The sequence below is a fragment of the Rhea americana genome, unplaced genomic scaffold (genome assembly GCF_003343005.1).
Source record: "Rhea americana isolate MKP2758 unplaced genomic scaffold, rheAme1 scaffold_66, whole genome shotgun sequence".
In the NCBI taxonomy this organism is placed as follows: domain Eukaryota; kingdom Metazoa; phylum Chordata; class Aves; order Rheiformes; family Rheidae; genus Rhea; species Rhea americana.
Window position 1 is genome coordinate 1,815,965 of NW_028186823.1, and position 27,774 is coordinate 1,843,738.

A 27,774-nucleotide genomic window follows, 5' to 3' on the forward strand; every position below is an offset into this window, starting at 1 on the left:
CAGCCTATACATAGAATTTTCTATGGTTACCAAGTATGGTTACTGATGCTGCATATTTCAAAACATACAGAGCTAAGCTGCATTCATAGAGCCAACTTTAAAGTCTTAACCAATATGAAGCTGGAATATGCAAAAAAGCAATAATAAAAAAAATGCAGACTCCTGATCAAATTTTATTCAAGTAAAATACAAGTATTATGTCAGCAGTTCACTCCTATGTTAAAATTGTATACATAAACCAAGCCTTCTGATAGGATATGTAGATATGAGCTGAGTTTTTGCTTTTCTGTGTTTCAGTCTAATGCCTACATGTTTGTGACAAGAGCTTGAGGTAAGGAGTATGCTTAGTATTCTTAAATATATATATATATATATATATATATATATATAGAATTAGAGTACAGAATTACACATTCCCTGATCTTCCCAGCACTGAGATGCAAAAGCAACAACAAAAAAAAACCAATCAATCATGCAATTTCACTATTCAGAGGCATAAAATTTTAGAAGGGTAAGACAGCACAAGTTGTATGCACACTAYGCTTATCCAGTTGTGTAATCAGGTCAGAAGTCTCTGCTACAGGAAACACAACTGTAAGTGCATTGATCRGACAACCAGGAGAAGATCCCAGTCTTACTTGCAGCAACACATCATACTACAGTTTTTCCAAATAGTGCTAAGTTCACTTCATGGTGTTCATTAAACTCTACAATTCATCAAGTCATTTTAAATTATTTGCACGCACAAAGAAACAGTGAGTTGAGGGTCTGAAAGATTTTATTTTTCTAACAAATCTCAACAATGGAATTGTGTTAAAGACTGCACATAAGAACTGTTCACTAGATTTCAGATACTGAAATACTATTCAGAGACTTCAAACAGCACAAAACAGCATTTATGTGCCTGCTGTCTCAGCTTTCTTTTTGCTCATCAGACTAGAAGGGAATATTTTCCAAAAGGCCTACAGTTTACTAATCAGCAGTTAGTACCTAGGATTTCCATATTCAAAAATAGAAACTTACCTAATTTGACTTCCTATTCATAAGTTTTCTACRAAGTAAAGTGAAGACACAACAGTTACTTTAATAAGACTAAGATTTAATTGTTAAAATTTAACATTTAATACAAATATGTCAGGATAACACAAGTACACCTGAAATATGCCAGTGTCTGAACTTTTATTTAACATGCAAAAAAATTACAACACATAAGAAAACAATTGTAAGCTGTAATTTTACATTTATACATAAGTCTCCATTTTGAGAAGTTGAAATAATTAGTCTATAACATCTAAATACAGATTTATACCACTAGAACATCTGTATACTCAAAGCAATAACTCTATATTTGCCCGCAGTCTGTAATGACAATTCTTCTGCTTACTAGCCCTTTGGGAGAACCAAAGGATTCAATTTTTTTTACGACATCCATTCCATCTTTCACAAACCCAAATACAACATGTTTGAAGTCCAAGTGTTCTGCTTTTTTAAGTGTTATGAAGAATTGAGAATTGTTTTTATCCCGGCCCTTATTTGCCATTGACAACAATCCAGGACCAGTGTGTTTCACTTCGAAATTCTCATCTTCAAAATCTCCTCCATAAATCGATCGTCCACCTGATCCATCATGGTTAGTTATATCACCTCCCTAAAACAAAAACAAAATACATTAACTCACAAGGCCCTAAATATCAACCAATAGTACAATTTTATTCTCTTCCAAAAGTAAAGAYTTTCCTTTGAAAAAAACAGAAGTTCATTCTTAACTTTCACAAGCATTGTATTTACTTGGATATAAGTTATCCCAGCTTCAGCAGCTTTGCTTATGGTGTTAAAGTGGTAGAATGGGAAATTTAACCCTAATACAGCAGAATGTCCTCTCTTSTTTGTTCCAAATGGAGCATTTTATCTTCCCACTCCACAAGATGGCTGCTTCTYTTGGCCAGTCTCTTACTACTTGCTTGCATCATTTAGTCCTGATAGCTGGGACTCACAGCATCTTATCAAGGACCTGCTTGTTAGTGCCTGCAGGCACAGAATTGATCCAGGCTAAGTCACCACTGATGAATAATTTCCTGTTTCTATGCAGGTAGTAGCTTTTATCACATTCCTGGGCAGATTCTCCAGAAGTACCATCTGTTCAGGACAGCAGCTGCTGCTAATGAACGGTATCTTGCCTTTCTGCAAGGCAGCATGCTTCTGGCTCCTCCTTATTTGACTACTTGCATAAGGGTGACAATATAGGATATTGTATAGTAAAGGAAAGCTTCARTTCTAAAGAAAAGCCTTTGTTTGTACCTGGGAAAAGTCTGAGCAAAAGCGAGCTAATACTAATTTCATGTGACCTTAAAAGGTCACCTATGGTCAGGGGCACAAGGTATGTAAGTTCAACTGTTTTAAGAAAGTCTACTACTGATAGGATATGGAACACTCCAAAACTAGCTTAGACCCTAAATGAGCAAGCAAAGTTTTCTTCGTTAATAGAAGCACACAAGTTTAAACAAAACATCAGTAGTAAAGGGCACCTTTCAGATTCAGGCTGCAACTAGTCAAAAGACTGGATACTTTGTTTATCCTGGTGACAAGCAGCATGTGTGTGTGTGTGTGTGGGGGGGGGGGCACAACATAGGTGATAAATGATTTTTGAAAAAGTGCCATGGTCAGTCAAGATGAGTTTCATTCTCATAAAGTCATTTTTTTTTGCTTACCTGACAAACAAAGTCAGTAACTATTCTGTGAAACCTGGAGTTCTTGAATCCAAATCCTTTCTCCCCTGTGCACAGGGCCCTAAAGTTTTCAGCAGTTCGAGGGACAATATTCGAAAACAGCTCCATGGTTATGTGTCCCAACGGTTCATCTTCAGCAGAAACCTCAAAATACACAACAGGGTTGGTGTCCTTTGACAATCCTGCTGCCAGAGACAGATGTCCTTTCTGTAGTTCTGATAAATTTAGCTGGCATTCTTCAAATCTTCTCTTGAAAGAATTAGCCATTTCTTGGCTTTTAAATCTGACTGCAAGTTGTTCTACTTTTACTTCACCATCTGAAAACAAATCCAAAACCAGGTTACTTTTGCTCCTTGCAGTAGGGTCAAATAGGAATAGCTTTCATCTTAATCCCTAGRGCAAAACAAAACCACATGCACTACAGAAGACCTAGAAAGAGTTATGAAAGCCACCCGAACAACTTACCAGCATAGTCAGTCGCTGTCCAAATTAAAGCATTATTTGATGTATCTGAGGATACTAAATTCATTGCTTTGGTGATAACATGATTTGCACACACTTTCAGAACTTGGTCCCTTCTCATTAGGACTCTATAGTATTTCTTCTGTGTGTGGAAGAGGATCTTTATCTCTCCAACACCACGCTCCTTCCACTGAGCAGCCTCTCTGTCCCACCTGTAAAGTTTTGCCCTCTCTTTGAAGAGAATTTCTTCATCTTCTTCTCCAGATTTTACCTCCACCTAGAAAACAGCAGAAGAGAGTACTTAGAATGATAATAAATGATCGTGAGAATGACTCTCCAGAAAATCCTAACATATTACAATGGAAAAGTACCAATGTTTTCCTTCCTCCAGTGGTTTTGTACATAGAGCTCTATAGTCATATTCATTACATGAATGAAAAGTCTAGACTAATAACACCACTTGAAATTTCAGATTCCAACAAATTCCAATGTTTGAGATTAATTCTAGTACTGTGATTTTTCTTCTCCATACTGCACATGATTTTTGGTTTGGGTTTTGGGGGGGGGGGGGTATTTTTAAACTATCAAGTGCTTTAGCAGATTGCCAAGGGAAGCTCCAGTTTGCTGAATGATGTGCATGCTAACAAGTGAAGATACAGTACTTGGCATTTCAGGTGTTCCTCCATTTGAAAGTTTGCTAAAGAACCTGATATTTACAGTTGAACAGGATGAACATCAAATAAGTATTACAAACCAAGGCTTATGTCTTGCATCTCTTCCTGGCTCTGAATGCATACTACTGATCTTTAACATCCTTCAGTTAACCTATCTTACACAGATATGAAAGTGTTGAGAGAACTGGAGAAATAAGCAACAAGTAGCCATTCATGGAGGGAAAGATGAAAAGGAAGGAGAAACAGTAGGAAAGGCATGGGGGCAGGGAAGTCATAATATGACTGACAAGCAAAGGCACATGAACTTTTGAAAAAAAGCATGGCTTCAAAGCACGTTACAAATTAATTTGAACAGCTAATCCGAGATAAACGGCATTACATACTATTTTGTATTTGTGCTCTATTGGTCTTGTTTTAATGACTGCACTTCYCTTWAATTTTTATAGGAAGCCAGTCTATATTCACACAACCACCTCAGTAACATTTTTAATGCTGTTACTAAGGCTTAATACCAAAACATGAGCTACTGTATTAAAACCCAGTGTCAGTTATACAATGCTACCTTTGCCTTCTAAGTTTAAAGCCTACTTCTTCAAAATCTCTCTCTTATCAACTAAGAAGTTTCCTTATCCTTCAGCTAATCTTAACTGTGCTACTACATCTTTATACCTTAGTGATTCTGGAATTGTCTCATCTAAATTAAAATAAAACCTTCAAATTGGGAGGGCTGTGACAGAACTGATTACAAATCAGCAATACAAATCCACAGCTAAGTTGTGCTAATACTGACTCAGCTTCCCTTTCCCTTTTCCAAGTATGCTAAGATGAATCTGTTTAACTTCTACAACAGGTACTTGTTTCCTCATTAACACAGAATCAAGGTATAAAACCTTGAAAGTTTATATCACTAACTGGTGCACCACACACTCGCCCAGTGTTAAGCTGTACTAAGGATTTARAATAGCAAATGTTTCTATATAGGCAGAGTAGGGAACAGAATAAGTGTAAAGAAAAAAAAGTGAAGTTAGTTAAGCAAATACTTTTATTTTTTAAAAAAACTTGCTTTATTTGCAAATATGCTCATCTTAATGTCCTTTTACACTCTGGAAGTTGTCTTACCTCTGGTAAGGATACAATCGGCTCAAAGTGGATATCATCACTGTGTACCACCTCATCATCACTACCACCTTCATCTTCATCTGCTTTGTTGGCTGCCTGTACTCCAAATACAGCTGCTCCTGTATTCGCCCATTTGAAGTTTTTATCTAAGATCARGAGATTTACTTTTAAAATTTCTGTCAAAAAACCCCACACAAACTTACAAAACTATTAACAATCACCAGAAATTCAGTGCCCAAAAGGTATTTCATGAAGCAAAAGTCAGGCTGAGTGTCTGTCTTGGAGCAGTTTAACTCACCTTTTGAACCAAAAGCAAAATCGCCAGAGTTTTTGGAAGCCAGATCTGCAAATGACAATCCTGAAGCATTCGCGAAACCAAATGAGATGACTCTGTTTTCTACCAAAGAAGAAGGGAAAGTCAAAGGTTTTTCTTCCTTTCTGATGTCATGTAGTCACAAGAATAAACTGGAGAGTCTCTACAGTATTTTTCCCTTCTAATAAATGCCAATTTAAGATTTACGTACCTCTATCATCATAACGACAGTCATTTATCATGGTTTAAAAAGGGCTCAAGAGACTCTGAGTTAGTTTCAGCACACTATTCTGTACAGAACTACATGTGGTATAAATCTGGTATTTAACCTTAAATAAATGAAAGAAAGTACACAGTGTATGAACTGTACAACATGCAGTAGCAATCCTCTCTGGCAGTGTTATTTGAGAATGCACTAGGTTGAGAATGGAAATGCATACATGCATCATTCACGGTTTTACTTTTTGTACTAGATAGGTACTCATGTTTCTAACTCAGTATTAGTGCTACTTCTCTTCAATAAAATAGCTATACTAGATAAATAATTTAAAAAAAACCCAAAAAACTTAAGTTCCTATCTCCACCCCCCCCCCAAAAAAAAAAAAAAAAAAAACATCACACACACAGAACCACCTCTTGACTTTACCTTGCGTTGAGTTTGCACAGTCTGAATCACTTTCTTTTTTAGTGGACAAATCAACGGGTTTGTCATCAGTTCCTGATAAAGTCTGTGATACTTGCACAGTTTCTTTAGTGGAATCTGGTTCCTCGTGTTTAGTAGCTGACTGGACAAGTACTGTTGCCTCACTGGTTGATGGAGTAGATACTTCCTCCTTACAGGTACAGGCTAAGTCAGTTGAGCTTGTAACCTCATTCTCCTGAAATTCATAAAAAGTAAAATAATCAGCAAATAAGCTAGAAGAGCTTAGTATTCAAACCACCTCCTCAGGAGACTAAGAACAATCTTTAAAAACAAACAACAAAACCACTCAGAAGAAYGTATCAAGGTAGTCTCTATTACTGCCAATTTATTCATCCAACTAAAACAGGAATACTGAAGATGGGAGTCTGAAAAACAATGATGCTGATTCTTTAAGTTCTTCCGACTCCCACTTTCATGTAGGGTTCCCAGATTTTCAGAATTGCTAGCTACCTTATTCATCCAGTATTTTGGGGAAACTTTGAGGAAGAAAAGCTGTGTCAATGCAACTATACTGCCTAGTGAAAACACAGGTGGCAACTAAAGATCTGTTGAAATTCTGGTGGATTCAATCTGAAAACAACCAGAGATTATGGGCCTATACCATACATAAGAGAACAGCCTCTTCAGTTTACAAAAAAGTTAGGAGAAAAAACAGCTGGAGAAAACAAAGAACAATCAATAAATTATTATAAGCTTCATTACTGAAATTGTTTTCGTTATACTTGGCACACACTGGATATCATCTTGACAGGGTCCTTGCAGTAGCATGCTTTCAAGAAACCGATCAACTCTCGTATAAACACGTTGAGAGAGATTTTACAAGCAAAAAGAGTTTATACTTGATGAAACAAGATGTACCTCCTTTTTCTCCCTGAAAAACTTAAAACCTGATCTTCAGTTCCAGCTTTGCTAAAGACTTGCTGCACAGTGATCAGTCACACAGTTCTTCCCTACTGAATGTTTCAGTCCCCAGAAGGTAAGAAGTACACACAGGTATGAAAAGTAAATKTACAAATTTAACATCAAATTTTAATAAAGATTTAGTTCATACTTTCATTTCTTGAATTTTAACTTCTGTCTGAAAGTCTTCTGGACTGTCCCCCTCAGTATCACTGCTAACACCACAGAAAAAAGTTGAAGGAAGCTGCAGAGCCTCTGCTTTAGCCTTTTCCTCAGGAGTTGGTTTCTTTTCCCAAACAATAACACATTCTCTTTCACTCTCCATTTCACTTTCTCCTGTGATGCCTACTGCAAAGAATAAGAATTCGTGGGAAACAGCTAGTAAAGCAGTTAAATACCAAAATAATTTTGACATCTASATTATACACAATCTAACAATACCTAGAACATCTTAAATTACGACTTCAACAACTTTTCAAATAGCACTGCTATTTAAATAACAGAACTGAAAACTAGCTTATTTAATTTCGCTTAAGGCAACTAGAATTGGAAAATCTTAGTAACACTTGTTTTCTRTTGCCATCAGGATGCTTTCACACAGYGATGAAGGGCTCAATCTGGAAATACCATTACTAGCTTCCATCCAGGTTTGTATACTGAGGAAAGCAGAAACATGAACAAWTTTTCTAGGATGTAAAAGCACATATCCTCAAGAAGAAACTCCATTTATAAAAGCACCTAGCCAGACTTCAGAAGTTTGTTTCTCAAACTTGTGTTGCATAATGAAGTTGCACTGTTWTTATAAAAAGCACTGGATACAGTTCCCATTACAGCTATTTTTGATAGTACTAACTCATATGCTTAATATAAGCCTACTTACTGTTGGAGAAAGTAGTAGATATTCACAACTGTTGTCTACATCAACAACTTTAGAGGCCTCATTTTACATGTTTGAAAGTATCTTGCTAATCTTAGCTTTACATATTCAGGTATCAGCCTAAGTCTCAAAGTARCAAGACAGTTTGATGTTCTTGTTTAGAGGCTCTCTAAAACAGAACTTTCTCATTGAGGTACCAGTTATTGCTAGATTAACAGTAAAACATATGGAGCTCAAAGTTAYGTTTTATTTTTAGTAGAAACTTCTCTGCTTCCAATATTAGTGCATCTAAAAATTATCCAGAGAAACATCAAGTTAACCTCAGAGCCCAAGACTTACAGCTTAAGTTTCAGTATAAGAAATCCTGACTACTGTGTTTTCAGATATACCTTTTGCAGCATCATGCTGTTTCCCKTTCTCTTCTGGATCACTGGGATACAGTCTTCCATTAAGTTTCTTAACAGCAGTTTCATAGTCTTCATCTTAAATACAAGAAATAAGTTGACAAGTTCCCYCTAGGTACTCTCAAATCTGTTCCGACCATCAATCTCACAAGCCTAACAAGCATTCATGATTCTTATTTAAGAGTTCCACAGTTCAATAGGTATGTTTTCATTTCCTACTGTGCATACATCTGCTTTAATGTACCACTGAACACTTTTGCAGCCTAGATTTTTATTACTGTGTGGCACAGAAGATACCCTTTGTTGAGTACCAAGTCATTTTATCAAGAGAACTATGAGACAGAATGGGGAAGGGAGACAAAACAAACTCCTATATAAAAACTGGCAAGCTTGTTGAATATTTGTGAAAGTCCTCTCCTATTTTCTCCTGAAGATGTTAAGAGCAGTTTAGTTAGAGAATCAGATTTGATGCAAAACTATTTCCAGTTTTAATGTTAAGAATTCAGACGGCTCCTTAAAAAAATAATAATTAGGCAAGTTGGGCAAGTTCCTTTTTTATATATTAAATCAAAAAGTATTGAAAAAACGCCTAACATTTGTYTCTCAAAAAGACTTATGAGGTGTCCTTGTTCAAACAGGAATGATCTCAAACCTCTAATTTATTAGCCTTCTCTAACCAGAAAAACTGTCAATATGAGTGTCAACACCCCAAAGGAGCCAACAAATACCCTTTAGTCATTCCCAAGCCTCTACTGTAAGAGGCTGTTGAAGACTTCAATGTGTATCTTTGACCTTAAAAAAAGATCACAGTAATATTATTCACCATCAGTCCAAAAAATATTAGTGTCTGTTTATTATAATAGCATTATATCCACCCACCCCCAATACAGCAACATAAAGACAATTTTGTCACTCCTTACCATCCTCCTCCTCGCTCACATATCCAGGCTTATTCTTATAACAAAAAAATGTTGAAGGTAGCTTAAGAAAGTCAGCCAGAGCTCTCTGCTCAGCAGTAGGTGTTAACTCGTAAACAAGTATAACCTCATCAGATGGAAAATCATCTTCTGATAGTTTCTTCTTCTCAGCTTTTACAAAAATTGAACAACCATTAAAATCAAATAATTTCAGAACAGGCAATAACATTAATTCTACATTGACATTATTACATAGCTGAATTTATTCTAAAGCAGTTACAAAAACACCTTTGAAGCTTATATATTTTACAGCCATCCACAAAAAGCAAAATCAAAGAACGCTATAACCAAGCATGTTAAAACTTAAACTCCAATCTGCATACCAGACTACATCCTGTGATACTCCCTTTAAAGTCTCTCAGACTGGAAACAGGACACATCCTTATATTGCTAGRAGAATTACTTAAGTCCTTACATACAAATAAAACAGGACTATGAGAAGAGGCATTCAGAATCATCTACAGAGATGAACCTAGTTCTGATAAAAGAAAATCTGATGTTGTTCACAGTAACATATACTATTGAATTATAATTACTTTAAGTATCAGAAGATATCAAATAGCAACTGAATAGGACTTATTTCAGATCATCTGTSGGAAATCTCAGCTTTTTACTAGCTACTCCCAACTTACTGCCATAACAGCTGTTGCTACAATTTTTACTGGTTACACAAGTTAAACACAAATACCACTATCAGTACATATATATACACACATACATATATATATAGCATTTTCTCCTCTCTCTTTCAACATTAAGTTAAATAGGACATAATCAAATGTAGTTACAGAAAGAGTTAAAGATAAAAGCACAGCCTAGAGCAAAYTGCAGAACAGCACATAGTCTATAAAAACAAGCAGACATGCTCGACAGATTTGAAAATACAGAGATTTGTCATTATTATGAGAAAATGGAAGCAAAAAGGGAGAATGTATCAGTTTAAAGATGACATATTGCATAGCGTTTTGTTCGAAGAGAGGAAATGGGGGGGGAGTAGAGGGAAAGGATGCAGGTTTAAGACAAAATGGGTAGCTATTCATAAAAATCACCCCGTAAGCATAGCAATATCCATGCTTCAGCCATTGTTAAGAATGGTTTGACTGCTTTAGTAAGTCAAATCATTTGTTTACATGCTCCAGTACAGGTTTGAGTCAAATCAGTGAGCAAAACTTAAAAAGCATTCTCAAGTTCAGCAAGTATTTTCTAGTGAAAAGAACAGCAAAAGTTGTGACACACAGTAGCCAGTGGGAATCTAACATTTCAGCTGGGAACCAGGCTACTGCTCTGTTTCTGAGGCACATTTTCAATTTTCCTGTTAAAGTAGCTTGATGTTCACTATTGCAAAAGGAAGTGAAGACAGACAGAAAATAAGTTTAATGTTTCCAGACATGCCACTTGGCTGGCTGAAATCTGGCACACTAAAATAAATACTTTTTAAAAAAGTAATTTTCCACTAATATCTTCTGGTAGAGTAAGATCAAAGCCATGTTATAAGTCAAGCAGTAGTTCTCAATTTTAACAGAATTTTTAAAGTGTTCCCTCCCCCACCTTTGTCCCAGTTGATTGATTCTCCCCTTGATTAGAAATAAATCTCTTCAGTCTTTTAGATATTATAGAAATTGGAGTAGCTCAAAGCCATCATTAACAAAGTCTTCTACAGCCTTTCTGCTCACTTTTTGAGATCTGTCAAGCCTGTATAAAGTAAATGCAGGATAGAATTCCTGAACAGCAGATTTCCAAATTCACATCATCACAACAGGTATTTCCACGTATTTTCTCAGGACCCCAGGCAAAAACCTTACCCATCGTGGCCGATTTAAGAACCAGTGGTATATCTAGTACTATTTTTTGAAAGATCACACTTCAAAGATTTATATAGGATACCTTATCTACTAATGCTTTATTCATTCAGATTAGTTAAGCAAGTCTCTTACTTGGACTGAATAAATTTGCACCTGGTTCACCACAGAGGTTTAAGCATAGAATATTTAGTCTTACAGACATTTAGGTTTTGCCAAAATTAGTTTTCTTGAGTATTAAAGAATTTGCGACAAAGCCTCAACAAAAAGGAATTCTTCCAAAAAAAGTGAGAGAGATGGTAGCAGTATGAACATCATTTAATCTGAGCTGTTTAAGGCTAGCTAGAAGACTCTAGCAACGCCACAGGATATAATTCTGTATATTTGACAGACAACACTCATAAGACATCCTCATGTAATCTGTTTAAGCAGACTTTATGCAAGTAGCTGAATAAAAAAAAAATTAGAAGTCAGTTCAGATTAATCCATAGATAAAGTTCTGCAAGTTGATCTAAATACTAAACTAGTATCCTGTTGTTCCAAAACCCACATGCAAGTCTGAAAGGACCACCACAACAAAAAGATTACAACACATACTTGCCTACACAATATTAAGATTAAACAAGAAGCCAGGGTTAAAGCCTGAACACTCATTCAGTTAAGTCAGTTTCTACCCACCCTGGTCACCCTTTTCTTGTTCAAAAGCACTGCAATAAGATGAGTTTTATTTTCAGAAGTAGCCAAGAAAACACGTGTGCGTACAATCTATTCTTAAAGACTGTTGATTTTATGACAATAGAACTTTCCACTCAGTTAAAAAAAAAAAGAAAGAAAGAAAGTTAGTATATGAAAGGAATACAATTAAGTGAATACCATGCACAGCTATTCTTTTCACTACTATATTAATTTTTTGTTTATTTCAGCTTTGGCATTAAGACCAGGTAGGGCTAAATAACTACTCTCAACAGTGATTTTTTTCTCCTCATCAGTATCAGTATTTTCTGGATATAAAAAGGAAGCATTAAAACTCATTGAGTCTGCAGCTGATACAGTAACATGCAATTGACATGACTCAGAATCAGCATTTCAAAACCCCTCCAAGAAGCTAATGAATTAACCTAAAAAAAAAAAAGTCATTTTGCACAGAGGTGCAGAGCTACTGTTTGAAGTTAGAATTCTCTTGAAGTTTGCCCTTGCAAAATTCAGAAATTGCTACCTGAAAGATATTCCCTGAAAGCTTAAGTTATTTGCATGGGGAGGTCTTGAAGAACTAATTTAGAAAGGACTTCTCAAAGTCATTTGCTAGCAAGTCACTTACTTACAGCTCARAACAAAGCAATAAAAACTTAACTGAAGACAGTTGGTATATTAGAAGATAATTACCAACTTTAACAATGTAATGAAGTGTTTTACTGTATCTCAATTATCAGAGAAGAATAAAGATCAAGTATCAAAAAGGAATACGATTTTTTTTTTTTTTTTTTTTTTTTTTTTTTTTTTTTTTTTTTTAAAAAACCTCTCTTTTTTTATTTGAGGTAGCAAAATTTTCCTTGCATCTATGCATTAGCTCCTTTCCCCCAAAACTGAATCAATGTTTCACTTCACAGTATGGGCATCCACAATAACTGGAATAAAATCAAACTGTTAAAATCCATGCCAGATGACTAAATTAAAATCACCAAAGGTCAGGGATGTTTAAAACACAGAACACTTGAATTTAGATCAAGTATACAGAAGACAAATAGAAGCTCTGTGTCTAATAAAAGTAGATTATCTTGAAATACTAAGTTGGGAAATAGTATTTGGAGTGACATTTTTAATTATGTAGATTTTAATTTTGGACAATGTTGTGGTTGTCCAAAAGGCCATTGGATTAGATTTGAAAAGACTAAAATTAAATCACTGTTAGAAGAATCACCTGACTGTGCAGACTATAATAGAAACTTAGTTTTGAAAATGAAATTGCTGTTTAAGTTTACTACATAAATTGAATATACTTACAGCAAGTACACTTACAAGAAGCACTGTTCATAATGTCTAATAATATCATATAATCTATAAGCATAGATCTATAAATCTATAAACTATAAGCAGCAATAGTTTTATTTATAGGTTCTAAATGCAAACAAGTTGGTTACTCAGCAAACGCCTTCTAACTAAGCTGGAATCATGTTATACAGTCTCATAGTAAAGCAGCAGCTAAAGAGCTGGCTTTCTCATCTTTGCTTGCTCCGTGTTTTTAAAAGGAGCAAAGGTTAGCAGATTGATAATCGGAAACAGAATTAATCATTTCCAGCAGAGGTTAAATGCATCAAGGCTCCTGGATAACATGTGTTTTGAGATCTTCAAGTATACTTCATTAAAATGGAAGATCTCAGATGTTCAGAGATGTACTCCTTAAGATAACAGGAATAGAATTTAGTCTCCTTAGAAAAGCTGAATTTTAGCAATCCAGTGTGAATGCTCAGTAAAACTGTGAAGGACAAGTGCAAGGTCAAGATCTTTAAATACCCACAGAAAATAAGGCAAACAAGCTGGAAGCTTAAAGAAGGCYATCAATTGTGCTAACTCACCTATTAAAGGCTAGAGACATTCTCTTAATAGACAAATGCGCAAGTCAGACACACAATTTCAAGTACTCTTTTCCAGCATGCATATTAATTGTACGGATTACTGAGCCAACTGTTTTACCACAGTTGAGTCACTGTCCATGCCTGCTAAAGAACAATTTTATCACACATTCAGTGCAGTCTGTAAATACCTTCACTATCAGGTTGCAAGGAAGGTGTGGTTGTCCAAAAGGCCATTGGATTAGATTTAAAAAGACTAAAATTAAATCCTAGAAAATAAATTGTGTGRACATAAGTGTTTATTTGGAATTTGAAAGGAGTAGAATACACTTACCTATGTTCTGAAAGCATTCCATAGTTACAGGTCACAGYAGAAAATTTAATCTGTTAGCTCTATGTATGCTTATCTAACTCATTTGAATAAACTGCAGCTATTATTTTCTGTCATCTCACTTTATTATGCTATAGTTAGAATTATCAGGTCAAGTTGTGTGTTGAGTCTAATAACTAAATTAAAAACAATCATCCCAAACAGCCCTGCACTGATAGGAAAGACATYGTGAAGACTTCAGTAAGAAGTACTCTGCCATTGAAATACTAGTACATCACATTCTTCACACATTACAGCAGTCATGTAGCAGATTCAACTTCTGCAAATGCATCTTTTGGACAGTCAGAGACTGTGCAACTGAGGATGCAATCATATAACCTCTTTTGATCTCTTCAAGCTAAGAAAAGAGACCAACATCTGGTGCGAGTTAAGCTACACCTCTGAAGTTGCAGAGGCTAAAGACTTGAGACTTGAAAAGAACATATCAAGTGCAATATCAGAATACCCATCCATTCAATGAGGGCAATTACTCTAATTTTAGGTGAATCACAGATATGCTGTTCGCACATTATACCATTTAAAGTAAGATCCACTCACAAATAGTATCAATCTGACTACCTATTTAAACCTAAGAAAATAAATCCATAGCTGCTTCTTTAAGCACTTAAGGTTGAAATTCACACAGTGCACTTCAGTTTCTACCTGAAATTTTTTACTTCTCACTAATAAATCTCACTGCATCCTGCAGCACACTCTTATGGAAGTTTGCTTGCTTATATGCAATAATTATGACTTAAAATTCACAAGTTGAAACTCTTGAGAAATTGCAAAGGTAATGAGCATTTGCATTAAAATATTGAGAGCACCTATACATCACTGAGACAGCAAAAATGCAAAAGAGTTGTAGTAAAAACAAAACTGCTTAATAAGTTGCAGAGTTGAATCATTTGCTAGTTAAATTAACACTTACCTTTTTCCAGAATTCTAAATGAGAAGTTAGAGGGTGCATCCTGTGCTGAAGTAGCCAAGTTGTCTACCTTGCTGTCCAGTGGCTTTTGATGACCACTACTGCTTTTCAGTGGTTCAGCTGCCTCCAGTTCTTTCTGCGCTGTGTTCTGAGACATTGGAATATTGCCTTCACTTTTTTTTGGAGGATTAAAGCTGAAACCAAAGAGGGAACCGGTAGCTGAAGTATTTCCAAATGTGAATGTCTTCGACTTTTCATTACTGAAAATACTCTTGACAGAYTCGGAACCAAATACAAACTTTGGAGGAGAAACCACTGTTTTTGTTGGTGTTTCAGAAGCGCTGGATACCTCTGAGGCCTCTACAGTTACATCGGAACCATCATCATCATGGCTTAGGTCAGTTCTTTCTCTAGTAGTTTCTTCTAGTACAGCTACAGCAATTTTACCACATGGAGATTCTTTWGGTGTATTGGCCCGGGAAGAAAGAGGCGTTATGAGTGTGTCTCTCTCTTGGGCATGCTTTGCTTCTTCAAAGATTTGCTTAAACGAGTCTGCAACATCTTGTAGCTTGAATCGCACAGCTAGAAGTTCTACCTTCCTTTCCCCATCTGCAAAGTCACATGCAGTCCATACCCATGCTCTATCAGTTCCTTTCATTTGCTGCATATTCATATCCGGCGTTATTCTATGATTGGCACAGAGTTTTAGTACCTGGTCCCTTCTCATTACTATACGCACTTGTTTGTTGTCATAGTTCTGTAATATCTTGATATCTCCAATACCTCTCTCTTTCCACTGATTAGCATCTTTGTCGTATCTGTAGAGTTTAGCTCTGTGACTGAAGACAACTTGCTCATTTTCCTCACCACTGGTCACTTCCACAAGGTCAGGCAGAGGTACCACAGGTTCAAAGTACTGCCCATCTCTTTCCTCTTCTTGAGTAACATCAGAATCTTCATCTGTGCCCACAGATGTTCTGCTCTGGTTCTGCTTGGCAGGAGATTTGGAGGGACTCAAAGCAGATTTGAAACTGAAATTAAAACCTGTGGTAGACTCTCCAAATCTAAACAGATTTTTCCTAACAGGGCTGCTTGCAAGAGGCGATGCATATACAGAGCTACTTATACTGTCATCCAGCGCTTCCTCACGCAAATCATAGTTATCCCATTCCAGAGTAGGCCCAGTACTTTCAGCATGTGGCTTTATAATCAGATCAGAAGCACTGCTGGCAGAAACAGAGTTTGCATTTTCCTCTTCTGTCAACTTAGTTTTATCATCTGTCAGAAATGTTTTGAGATCTTTCAATCCACTCTTCATTTCTTCTGCTTTCTGTATAAGTTGAGCTGTCCTACCTGTATCAACAAGTTTATGTGGTGTCTGCAGTGGTATATCTAGTAGCAGCCTCTGACATTCTTCAAACTTCTCTTTGAACTCCTCAGCCTGCTCTGGCGTCTTGAATTTTGCTGCCAGCTGCTCTAGCTTTGCATCACCATCAGAGAAGTCACTAGCCATCCACATCCACGCTTTGTCCGAGCCAGACAGTGGTTTCAAGTTCATGGTAGTTGTTATCCAGTGATTTGCACACACCTTCAGTACCTGCTCACGTCGCATTAATATTCTTACTTTGCCATTAACTTCATTTTTAAGAATCTTCAAGTTGCCCACCCCTCGTTCTTTCCACTGGCTTGTTTCTGGATCAAATCTGAACAGCTTTACTCTTTGCGAGTATAGCATCTTCTCATCTTCCTCTCCTGTAAATGGCTCTACTTTATCAGGCATCTGAACAATAGGTTCAAAATGGATATCATCACTATCCTCTGTCTTATACACATCATCATCCTTCTCACCAAGGTCAGAGGTGCTTGCTTTGTGATCCATTTTAGAAGTCTGTGAAGAAAACAGCTTTTCACCTGCTCCTGAAAAGCCTTTGAAATTAGGATCTTTCTTGCCAAATTGAAACCCTTCCCCAGGAGTATTTTTTGCAAGCTCAGCAAAAGTAAAAGTGCTGCTATTTTGCCCAAAAACAAAGTCACCTCCCTCCTTATTTGCTGTTTCTTGAGGTTGGATGCTAGTTCCGCTGTCTGGAGGCATCTCCTTTTTGTCTTTTTCATCAATGCTTTTTAAGAAGCCAGTTGTACACTCCTTTGATGRATCATCTTTCTTAGCGGTATTTTTACTGGACTCCTGTATGCCAAATTTAAATCCATCTGCAGGCACTGGCATTGAAAAGTTAAATCCTTCCTTTGCAGTTTTGGCTTCAGTATCGGAAGGAATCTGAAATGTAAATGATGGTGTCTTGCCTTGCTCTGAATGACCAAAATTAAAGCTTTTTTCAAAGAAATCACACTTAAAACCTGTTCCCAATTGTCCTCTGGCAGGTTCAGATAATTTGCTTTTAAAGTCAAAAGCAGAAGTTGATGGAGTATCACCAGCAGGCTTACCAGATGGATTTGGTGCTTGGCAAGCCACACATGCTTGAGAAGAGCCTTCATTTCTTACCAAACATGTATTACAATCCCATTGCCCTTCCTTTTTAGTAAAAAGTCCTTCAAATCCATTTTTCTGTGGCTTGCTTGCATCAGCAACGGAACCAAACCTAGGAGCAGTGGATGCCTGAACAGCTGGTGTAGGCACATTTGGTTGACCTGGYGAGTTAGGATTCCGACAAGCACGACAGGTTACATCACTGGCTTCATTTCGGACTAGACACACAGTGCAGTCCCACTGACCTTCCTTTTTAGAAAATGCAGCTCCCAAGTCATTTTGAATAGCTTTTGAACCATCTCCCTGACCAAATTTAAAGGATTTTTGAGCCAATACTGCTGCATTATTTTTGCTTGGATTCTGGCAGGCAACACATTTAGTGGCAGTGGGCTCATTCCTTACTAAACAGACGTTGCAGTCCCACTGGCCTTCCTTTTTAGCAAAAGCAGATGTAAATTTGTCCTGCACAGTGTCACCACTGGCTTTGAAACTTGTAACAGGTTCAGCTAATGGRGTGCCATGTATTTCCTTGACATCTGGATTTGGAGTTTGGCATGATACACAATTCTTCACATTTTTTTCATTTGGAACTAAGCATATTTTACACTCCCATTGATCCTTCTTCAGCATAGATTGTTCAAACCCACCAGAAGAATAGGTCGGTGGGGCATCCTTTCCAAAGGAAAAAGTGGCAGGAGCAGACACTGTTGATGCAGCCGTAAAGCTGCCTTTGCTATCAGGTTCACTACTCACTCCATCTTTTGTCAACTGAAATCCAAAGTTCAGGGTCCCAGAAGCCAATTTGCTAGAATCCTTGACACCCTGATTTGTTGTTTCTCTTGTAGTCCCACTACTCTGAGTTACAGAAGTGTCAACATTTGATCCTGAAGTCCTTAAAATATCCTGTGTCTCTTCAAATTTGTTTTTGAAAGCCATCGCTTCTTCTGGTGTTTTAAATCGAATTGCAAGCTGCTCAGGTTTCGGCATCTCATCCGCATAATCTAAAGCATGCCATACAAATGACTTGTCTGACCCAGCGTTTGGGGCTAATTTCATATCAGTATTTATGTAGTGATTTGCACAGATTTTCAATACTTGGTCCCGTCTCATTAAGAGACGAAATTTGCCAGATACTTTATGCCTCAGTATTTTCACATTCCCTATACCCCTTTCCTTCCATTCTTTAGATTCTGCATCAAAACGGAAGAGCTTGGCTCTGTTGCAGAAGAATTCTTCTTCATCTTCTTCACCTGTCTTTACCTCAATCTTGTCAGGGAGTGGCACCACAGGATCAAAATGAGGACCATCATCGTCCTCATCGCCACCATGAGTGCTTCCTCCCTCCATTTCATGACTTCTATTAGCCAAATCTGAATTTGGAGTACCAAATGCTGGTTTTGGTTCCTGGAAACTAAACATATCACTCTTTTCAAAACCCAAGTTTTTGTGTGCATTTTGTCCCATGCTTTCTGTGAAAGAGATGCCTGGAATATGTTTACTGCCAAAATTGAAGGCATTTCTTTGACTAGTTGTGTGATCATGAACTGTCTTTTGTTCCGTGTACCTATCATCTTGTAAAGGTTTATCAGATGTCAGAAGACCCAAGAGGCTTTCGCTACTATTAAAAGCTGCATTAGCAGGCTGYGTCGCAACTTGAGGAGAAGAAAAGGTGAAATCTCCATCGTTAGACTTGAAGTTGGTGTTGAATTTAAAAGTTGCTGACTGACTTGACTGCGCTGGTGTTGGCAGAGAGGGCTTTGCTCCTTCTGCTGTTACCGGCTGTCCAAATTTAGATTTCCCAAATTCTATCACTTTTGATTCTGCAAGCTTTAAAGATGGAGGTGCAATTGATGGCTTTGTAAAATAGCCTGGTTCAGGCAGTGGAGGATTTGCACTTGCTTGTGGAACACTGTAGTTGTAGTAATCATCACCCCCACGAGGAGAAATGAGCCCAGTAGCAGGAGAATCAAAACGCAAGGGTGTGCCATATATTTCTTGAGAAAACATACAAGCAGAAGTGTTTTGCAGAGGTGGTGTATGCATTGGTTGTTGATAAGCGTATATGTGTTGCTGAGGTGTGAGTCGATTCATGCTATAGACAGGAGCCTTAAAAACAAAACAGAACAAAATAATTCACAATTACTTTCTTTATTATGGTAACATACAGAAAGCAAGGTTGTATTTTGCTAGATCCCCTATAACAGAAATATGTGCTTTTAAAAGCAGCATGTACTTTAATTTTTAGTTTARATGTTGAGAATGGCATATGAACAAGTGCTGAAGCGGGGGGGGGGGAAGCAAAAGATACACAGATTCATTTATAAAACAAATCTCAGAAACGTCATTCTCTTCTTCAATACTTTGAAGAAAAAGTATTAAGTGCATACCTCACAGGGGACATCTRTTAACACATTACAGACATTCTGTTGGTTGTTCCTCCCAAGCCTTATATTTCAGAGCTTAAGCTGAAAAAAACTCAATTGTTTATCCCTAGCAGTCTCCAGACATAATAAATATTATTTAAGGAATTGCAATTACATCCAACTACATAGAGTTGAAATCAGTAGATTTTACTAGGTCACTGAAAGTAGTTTAAGTAGAGAAATTTGTCCTCACCTTTGTTGGTGTTACATTAGTTGCAGCTGTTCTGAGAAGATACTGAGAGTTATAGGCAGGTGTCTGGCTATAATAAACAGATGGGCCAGTGGTAGCAACTAAAAGGAAGAGCAAGAAAACGGTTTGCATACATTTTTGTTTGTTTGTTTTTGTTTTGTTTTGTTTTTGAAATGGGTTCCTCCTGATCAATCACGATTAAAAATTTAATTGAGAACTCTTAAAACATTTACACAGTATTTAAACCAATTAACATGTTTGAAAGTTAGTTTTAAACAAAAATTCAGCAACAACCTACCTGTTAACGGAGCTTCATGAAGATTTTGTGCTCTCTGATAACCATCTGACATTGTATCTGTTCCAAAGCTTTCAGAAGGCCAGCGATGAGATGGCACATTTGAGTTGGAATTGTTAAGTTTCATTTCTTGCATCTCATTCTGTCAAGACAAGTATTCCAATTAAACTAGTATAATGGTGTATTTCATACATATTTGTACAAGAAACTATAAGGAGCCATCTATTTAAAAAAAATAGAAAAGACATTCAAGCTCTGCAAATTAACAGGCAGCTGCTGGAATAATTCAGTAACTGTGCAACAGGAAATGTTAAGACCTTTCTGAAGTCAAAGTCAAAATTCAGAACCAAAGGGCCAAGAACTCAAATCAGCATTTTTACGCAACACAAATTACAGATTGCTTACAGAGGATAATTCCAGTGATTTAAGTTGCAGTCTAGCAACCGAAAGGTAACTGATAATAGTATCACAAAGTTCCTATTGTAACRAAAAGGCCAACTGTTTTTCAGTAACTGTTATGACAGACTGAATCATTCACCTTTAAAGCTTCAACTTGCTGACAGATCATTTGAAGTATAGATTTTTGATCTTCTGCCCATCGAGGAGGTGTTTTAGGAGAAAACTGGAAAAGAAGAGAATACTTAGTTGAACCTCATGACTTTTTAATCTAACATAACACGTCCACGAAATATTAKTTGGACGATGTACCTTATAGCTTTTAGTTGGTGATAGAGAGAACTTGGTTGGTGGTGGAGTAGAATGTCTGATCTCTGAATCTACAGCTTGTGACAGATCACTTCTGAAGGCTAAATTTCCCTCTTCACCATTCTCTCCAAGTTCCTGGATCACTGTATCCAGCATTTCCTTAACAGTTTCTATAGACACTGGCAGCTAGAAAAGTATTCAAACCACAAGTCACAGTTACAATTCTTCCTTAGTGCAGAACAGACTACATTCTGAACTCTAGTTGAACAATTCACAATGCTTTGATTATATAAATAGCATTTTTTTTTCCTCCAGAAAAGGCTTAAATCTGTTAAGATTAATGTAAAAATAATACACAGATATTTTATTAATTCTTTTTGGAAATTATCAAACTGTGTAAAAAGACAGTGGCAAAAAACTATTTGCTTATATTACTGCTGTCATTCACAGAGTAAAGTCAGAATACCTCTGGATCTATATGTTACAGACTGAAGTCTATTTCCCCAAGTTTCAGCCCACTTATGTGTTTTTAAGCAGGTCATCTGCCTTAAGAGAAGAAACTGAGTTTAACCTGACCTAAAGCAAGGTCTGATCTAAAAATAGTTGTTTTCCTTTTCCTCTTGTCCTTCAAAAATATTGACATGAATGCAAACAATTTAACTTTGAAACAGTAGCCTAAGGCAATGCATCTCTTGAAACAACTTCTAAGCAGAAACTACTTACTTTCTCTATTACTGAGGTATCCAAGAAGCTTTCATCCATGATCTTTATTAGGTAATTCCTACTTCTAAGAAGATAGCTTTTGTGTTCTTCTTGTTCTTCTGGAGACATGGCATCATTCTCAATTTCTTCTGCCTTTCTTTGGAAGATCTAGCAGCAAGATGCAGTTTCAGTTAATTAGGATGAGTCAGAACACAACGAAAGAAAATAAAGCACTGTTACAGAAATGCAACTGATGAAGTTACCAAGGCAAGATTCCAGTATGAAACCACATTCTTAATAGCTTCAAATGCTAACAAAGCATCGTCGGTTTTGCCATCAACTGCATCCAACATTGCAAACACTATATGTGCCTCCTCTTCATACTCTGCAACCTGGGAGACCTACAGAGAAAGAAGACAACTTAACATATCCCTGAAAGAGGCAATGCATGTTGACATCCACTACATAATCAAAGGAAGCAGAGAAACAGACGGTAGCACTGACTTTTCTTTAATATAGCAGAAATTCTTTTTAAAAAGAGTTGATACTGAGGGATTTCAGTGTCATTGAGACACACTGTTTTAAAATTACAACATATTGCTCCCCTTTATTAGACTGTTAAATAAAATTTTAGGTTTTTTAAATAAAAACCTAAAGCAATGAAGTTTGCATGCTGTAATTCTAGACTGCAATAACTGAAAAACTAGAAATCTTGTACAAGATAACCAAGCTGACAGCTTAGGCTCATCAGACAGGTTCTAGGCAAACTTGATGCACAGTTACATGAACACATCCGGAAAACGAATTAAGATATCCATTTTTATATGGACCACTACTGCTAAAATTTCACAGATGCATAAGAATAGAAACATGCTAAAGTCTGAGAGGCACAGCTATAGGTTTTGCTCTCTGGTGCAATATATACACAGGAATACATGGTGTAACTAAAAAGTTTAGGACTTGATTCATACTTGTCATCTTCTGGAAAATTAGAGTGCAGTCTTCCTGAAGCAGCAACAAGAACTGTTAAAGTGAAACAAACTGAACCAGGTAACGCTGATTTTATGTCAGCAGTTTGTCATATACATGCTACATTTTTTCAGGGTATGTTAACCTTGCAAATAGCATCCAAATAGGTATCTTAATAGATTAAAAAAAAAAAAGAACTAATTTATGTAAGTACCACATAGCTAAAAAATAGCTATAGCTTCGCTAATCTATCTTGTAGATATCTTCTATATTAGGAAAAAAAAAATCAGTCTTAAGATGTTTGCTATGAAGAACTCCATCCCACAGCAGTTTCTCACATCACTTGTTTTCTCTTATTTGGCAAGACTAAATTATGTGAACTGTTGGTGTGTTGTCTTTCATGTAATCTTCAAGTATTAGTAATAAAAATGTTGAATTAATTTCTAAYTCTGGAAGCGCACAGTATTTTCCTATCCTTATTTTCAAGGATACTTGAAGCATCTATAGAAGAGTATTTTAAAAGAAGTGTTAGAAGAAAGCCTTAGACTAACCAGGAAATCTTATAGTACTAAATCTTAACACTAACAACTTTACAGCAGTAATAACAGCATAGACTTGCACAACCAAGAAATCAAAATATCTATGTAAGCTAGTGACAMGGACTCCTGTTACTTCAGTGGCAGTTTAAACAATTGGTACCTGAATGTCTACACTATGGAAGTGTTTGAAAAGAGGATCAGTAGGTTCAGGAATACTCCTTTTCTTTTTGATAGTTTCCAGCATAGGCAACACTTTCTTCCAGTAGTAAACACTTCGTCCAATATACTCCTTCTGGTCATAGAAAGAGTTAAGGCTAGTGCCCTGTTAAAGGAGGGGGAAACAAAGTACATGTATTCCAAGCAATTTAAGTCAAACACATTCATACAGATTCCTTCTCCAATACAGCTGTTTTTAAGAAATGTTCCAAAGGTGTTTCTCTGACACCTGAGGTAAGCTTCTTTACAGAACTGTATATAGCACTATACAGATAAAAATGAGAATATTTTCTAAGAGGGAGAATACTTGATATGCTGATTAGAGCAACAAATTCACCTGACCAAGTACACAGTAATTTTCAAACAACGTATTCCCTTCTGCTTTTATTTACTCAGTCTATTCAGTTTAGAACATGAAAGACAAAACAAACTTTAATATATTTTAAAATAATAGCATCAGCTTACTATTTTTTGCAGGCTTTTTGCCCAGTGTATAATTAAGGCAGGTTGAAGGCCATGTTTCCCCAATGCTCGCAGAGTACTTATTTCATGCTGTACTAGAAGCCTCAGTTTTGCTGCTGTTCCTGGTCTGAATATTGAAAGAAACATTKCTTGATTACCATCTTGCTTTCAATTCATATGTCATTTGATTGACAGATATACACAGTAGTTTTAGTCCTAAACACCTCTAGTTTAAAAATACACTATGAAATACAATCAAGCGTATCTTGACTCCTCCTCCTACAAAGTTCCAATATCCAAAATTAAAAAGATTTGGTTTTTTTTGAACAAGAATCTATGGGAACTAATTCAAGATGCTCTGACAGAAACTATCTAAAGGCATAATTAAGTACTTCCAAACTGAAAAAAGTCTTACATTGTTTTTTTGTGAATAAGAGTACGAACTGCTTCCCACCAGGATCTTTGCCTTTCAGTATAGAGCTGTTTGCACACTGGCAGTGGTAAGAAYTGAGGCTGATGTACACTGTAGTGAGTATTAAACTTCTCTTGTAGTTGCAAGTGGCTAGTGAATACCACCCCAAGTAGAAACACCTGTTTTTGTACAAACAAATTGATGGTATTAAATAAGGAAAAACTTGAATTGTATAGTTAGTACRTTTCAGGACTTTGAAAGTTTCCTTACTTCGAGGTCCAACAGACAAATAGATTCAGGAGCATTTGTTTCAAGTCTTGATGTTTCTTGGGGCAAGTGAAAGAGCTGTTTTAACCATTTGCGTATTGCAGGCAAGACTGACATAGACTTCCATTGCAAGCCAAGCCATRCAAGGTGTTGGAGACTACCATTGTGCATCCGAACAGCACCTACGTAAAAACAAAAGTTATAGGAAGTAAATATCTGCATCCAAGTCAGAAGAACAGTGATCTGATTAAGGATAGGTTTCATTACGTAGAAGTGATGAAGTTTTAACCGTCCATCTCACCAAGAAGCATCTCAGTGCTTTCTCCCTACCTTTTTGTCTTCATTTAACTAAAAGGCGGAAATAAGATTTTAAGAGTTACCATCCTTCAAATCAGATATGACATTTTTGCACCTGTTAGTATTATACAACTATCTTCAGCAGTAGCAGCATCCACTTCATAGGAAYGCACTTAAGAACTTTTTTGTCCACGCAAAGAATGGACACAGTGTAAAAAAAGTCTCTACTAACTCTCTCGGAATTTGAAATAGTAATCTCTTTGTTTTAAGGTAATGTTATATGGARGAACACTTCAGTTTTTCTAAGTCAGTAATACACCTAAGATTTAYATCTTTAGCAAAGTTAAATTCGAACACTTGAGTTATACTTTGAAGTTGGTCTCTTTTTTTCTATTCTGCTAAAATGTAACAAAAAAAGTCACTGCACTTATATTTTTAGCCTGTGTGTAAAGAAAATAAAAAGACTTGTGCATATTACACATACAAAATAATACAAACTGCTTARGCTACAGTAGTATGAACATTATCCACAGTTGCTGAATATTTTAGTTTCTCTTTTAAGAAAGGACTTACTGCTTATATGTCTGTTCTTCTCCACTGGCTTTTGAGCCTGTTAGCTAGTTTCAGACAGATCTGATAGTCTAAACATTTCTGAAAACTGACAGTTAAGAGGAAGAAGCTACTAGCACTCAGGCCTTATTATACAGAAAATCCAAACCAGACCTAACCCTCAGTCATGCTTATAAAATATTTTACTAGTTTATTACTCTTCACAGGGTTACTTTATTTTTATGCACATGACCCGCAGGTTACAAGCAAAGATATGCCTGCCTTCCAAATAAYGCTTACTGGTTTACAAACACAGAAAACTAAGCAGGTAGCAGTGACTGAAAGGTGAGCAGACCAGAAGCTAGTGTGGAAACAGGGAAAGGGTTATAAGACCAATTCCTAGAAGACAGGTGTAACAATATTGCCTCTCACAGAAACTACAAGGGCAGAAGTGGAACTTTTTYCATATCATCTTCTTCTGAATTCAGTCACACTGGAAGGAGCCAGAAGAGGGAGAGCCCCTCCTCACAGCACAGACCGCAGCCAACCATCAGAACTTCCTCTAATATTACTAATAACATATAGCCTGTACTGGTACTTAGGGTTTGTTTTAGCAGATTTTTGGTGCGAGGATGGAGGGAAGGCCAGCTGGCAGAGAATCTAAGGATTGTGCTATTTCGTTACAAGAGATTAAAAATTGTAGGGACAAAGAATTTAACTCAATCCCTGCTSTTCTGATCTAAAGAGTAACAGGTACTGTCAAATGGTATTGCTAAGTACAGAGATTAATTACCTAATCAGGTCATAGTAAAGTATGGAATTTAGATTAGTTTACATGAACTAACTAAACAGCCTGCACTGCAGTAAGGCAGGCAAACACTTAACTCTCAGTAGAGGCAGCCAAAGACATTCCACAGACTATTGAGCATTAAGCTTCCTACTTTCACTTCTAGGAGATTAAAACCCCAAGTTTGCCAAACATCAAGTAGCGTTCACCTGAGTKCCCAAGCCATCAGCTCCTTAGCTTCTGAGGGAGTGCTCAGACTTGCTTCCCCTTCCATCCCCATTGTACTCAGCCCAGTAAGTGAGCATTTTTAGCAAAAATGTGAAGCTAATGAATTCTATAAAAATTTTAGAACATATTCAAGAAGCACTTCTTTACTTTGCAGTAAGTTTTAAGTCTTGCCTTGAAAGTTTAGAACAACTTCAGACAAGTATTCATCTGTTGTKGCAGTATGAAGTATTTCTGGAAGAATTTTGGTACAGAGCACTGCAGTATGGCAGCTTTCAGAAAGCAACACTTCTTACCAATATCATATCTAGCAAGTTCCATTTGTTCTGGTGCTTGTGTACTGACATTTCCAATATCATCTGTGCCAAGAAAAGATCTCTCCTTAGAAACTCCACTCTCAAAGAGGGCATCAAACAACGTAGATTGACCACTTTTATTTGCAAAAGATTCCACAATCTCTTTAAAGAAGTCTTGCTTGCCATGGCTTAAGTTCAGCAGCATGTGACCTAGAAAGCAATAATATCACTTCACATTAATTAAGTTCACTCATTTATTCAAGATATTACTATCTGATACACTGGACTGCCACTAAAGAGGGGAACCAACTCYTTCTCTTGTGAAACCAAACTGGTAAATTACATTGTCCCTGTAATTAGTTCAGTGTTTCAGCAGGTATGCTTTCCAAGCATTTGGAGACACCAATCCCAAAGCATTTGTAAATCTAGTTCTTCAGGAAAATATATATATTTTTTAATTATTCTAGGGGCACTACAACTGTCTTCAACGTAAGTCTGTCTTACTAGATGTCTGTCCGAAAGAATTCAGCCTCATGTCCAGAGTATTATTTTATGTAGGCCCCACAGAGAGTGTGGTCTAAGAAAAACTGTCTATACTTGGCAACAAAAATACAAGACTAATGAACAGTGAATAAGAAAATGGAAAGGACAGGCAAACAGTAATAAGGTTTGTTTACTCTCAGGACTAGAAATACTGACAAAATAGTGTCAGCAGGCAGAAGCCATTTCTAGCAGATAAAAACATCATGAAAATAGAATTCTAACTTGCATTTAAACTTGAAAAATGTCCTAAAGATGTTAAAAAAAAGTCTCAAAGAAAAAGAATACAACCTACCAGCATGCCGAACAGGAGAAACAGTACACTTCAAGATAATGAATTTATTCTTTAATAAGCCACTTAAGAATTCTTAAGTGTTAATACGGCTAAATGTATTTTTATTTATTTATTTTTACCAGACTGGCTTTTTCGGTCACAGGCCAACATTTCCAGCATATCTTGTCCAGTTTGATCCCCCTTTATTAGTTTTGATTTTGGTTTAGGAACCTGGTGAAATCAAGAAAAAAAAACATTGTCTTGGAAAGAAATTGCTATAGCTTCATCATTGTAAAAGCAGATAATTCAAATTAGTGTT

The 27,774-nt window shown here is 36.5% G+C and overlaps 1 protein-coding gene across 3 annotated transcripts in view; it reads right to left on the reverse strand.

Annotated features, from left to right (window-relative positions):
* Window positions 1–153: 153 nt before the first annotated feature.
* Window positions 154–27,774, reverse strand: part of RGPD4 (RANBP2 like and GRIP domain containing 4) — a 35,742-nt gene continuing 8,121 nt past the window's right edge. The window contains exons 8-30 of one of the 3 annotated variants that reach the window (XM_085320794.1): window positions 27,596–27,686; window positions 26,642–26,851; window positions 24,491–24,669; window positions 24,224–24,399; window positions 23,812–23,935; window positions 23,291–23,452; window positions 21,886–22,023; window positions 21,644–21,790; window positions 20,924–21,106; window positions 20,754–20,837; window positions 20,219–20,357; window positions 19,924–20,021; window positions 14,826–19,413; window positions 13,716–13,793; window positions 9,099–9,266; window positions 8,164–8,256; window positions 7,049–7,245; window positions 5,941–6,172; window positions 5,280–5,378; window positions 4,982–5,127; window positions 3,192–3,465; window positions 2,709–3,043; window positions 154–1,648 (exon numbers count right to left, since the gene is read on the reverse strand). In XM_085320794.1, coding sequence (XP_085176920.1) covers window positions 1,343–1,648; window positions 2,709–3,043; window positions 3,192–3,465; window positions 4,982–5,127; window positions 5,280–5,378; window positions 5,941–6,172; window positions 7,049–7,245; window positions 8,164–8,256; window positions 9,099–9,266; window positions 13,716–13,793; window positions 14,826–19,413; window positions 19,924–20,021; window positions 20,219–20,357; window positions 20,754–20,837; window positions 20,924–21,106; window positions 21,644–21,790; window positions 21,886–22,023; window positions 23,291–23,452; window positions 23,812–23,935; window positions 24,224–24,399; window positions 24,491–24,669; window positions 26,642–26,851; window positions 27,596–27,686 — 8,247 coding nt within the window. In that variant the 3' untranslated portion in view covers window positions 154–1,342. The remainder of the gene's footprint in view (window positions 1,649–2,708; window positions 3,044–3,191; window positions 3,466–4,981; window positions 5,128–5,279; window positions 5,379–5,940; window positions 6,173–7,048; window positions 7,246–8,163; window positions 8,257–9,098; window positions 9,267–13,715; window positions 13,794–14,825; window positions 19,414–19,923; window positions 20,022–20,218; window positions 20,358–20,753; window positions 20,838–20,923; window positions 21,107–21,643; window positions 21,791–21,885; window positions 22,024–23,290; window positions 23,453–23,811; window positions 23,936–24,223; window positions 24,400–24,490; window positions 24,670–26,641; window positions 26,852–27,595; window positions 27,687–27,774) is intronic. The other 2 variants (XM_085320793.1, XM_085320792.1) reach the window with 2 other exon arrangements.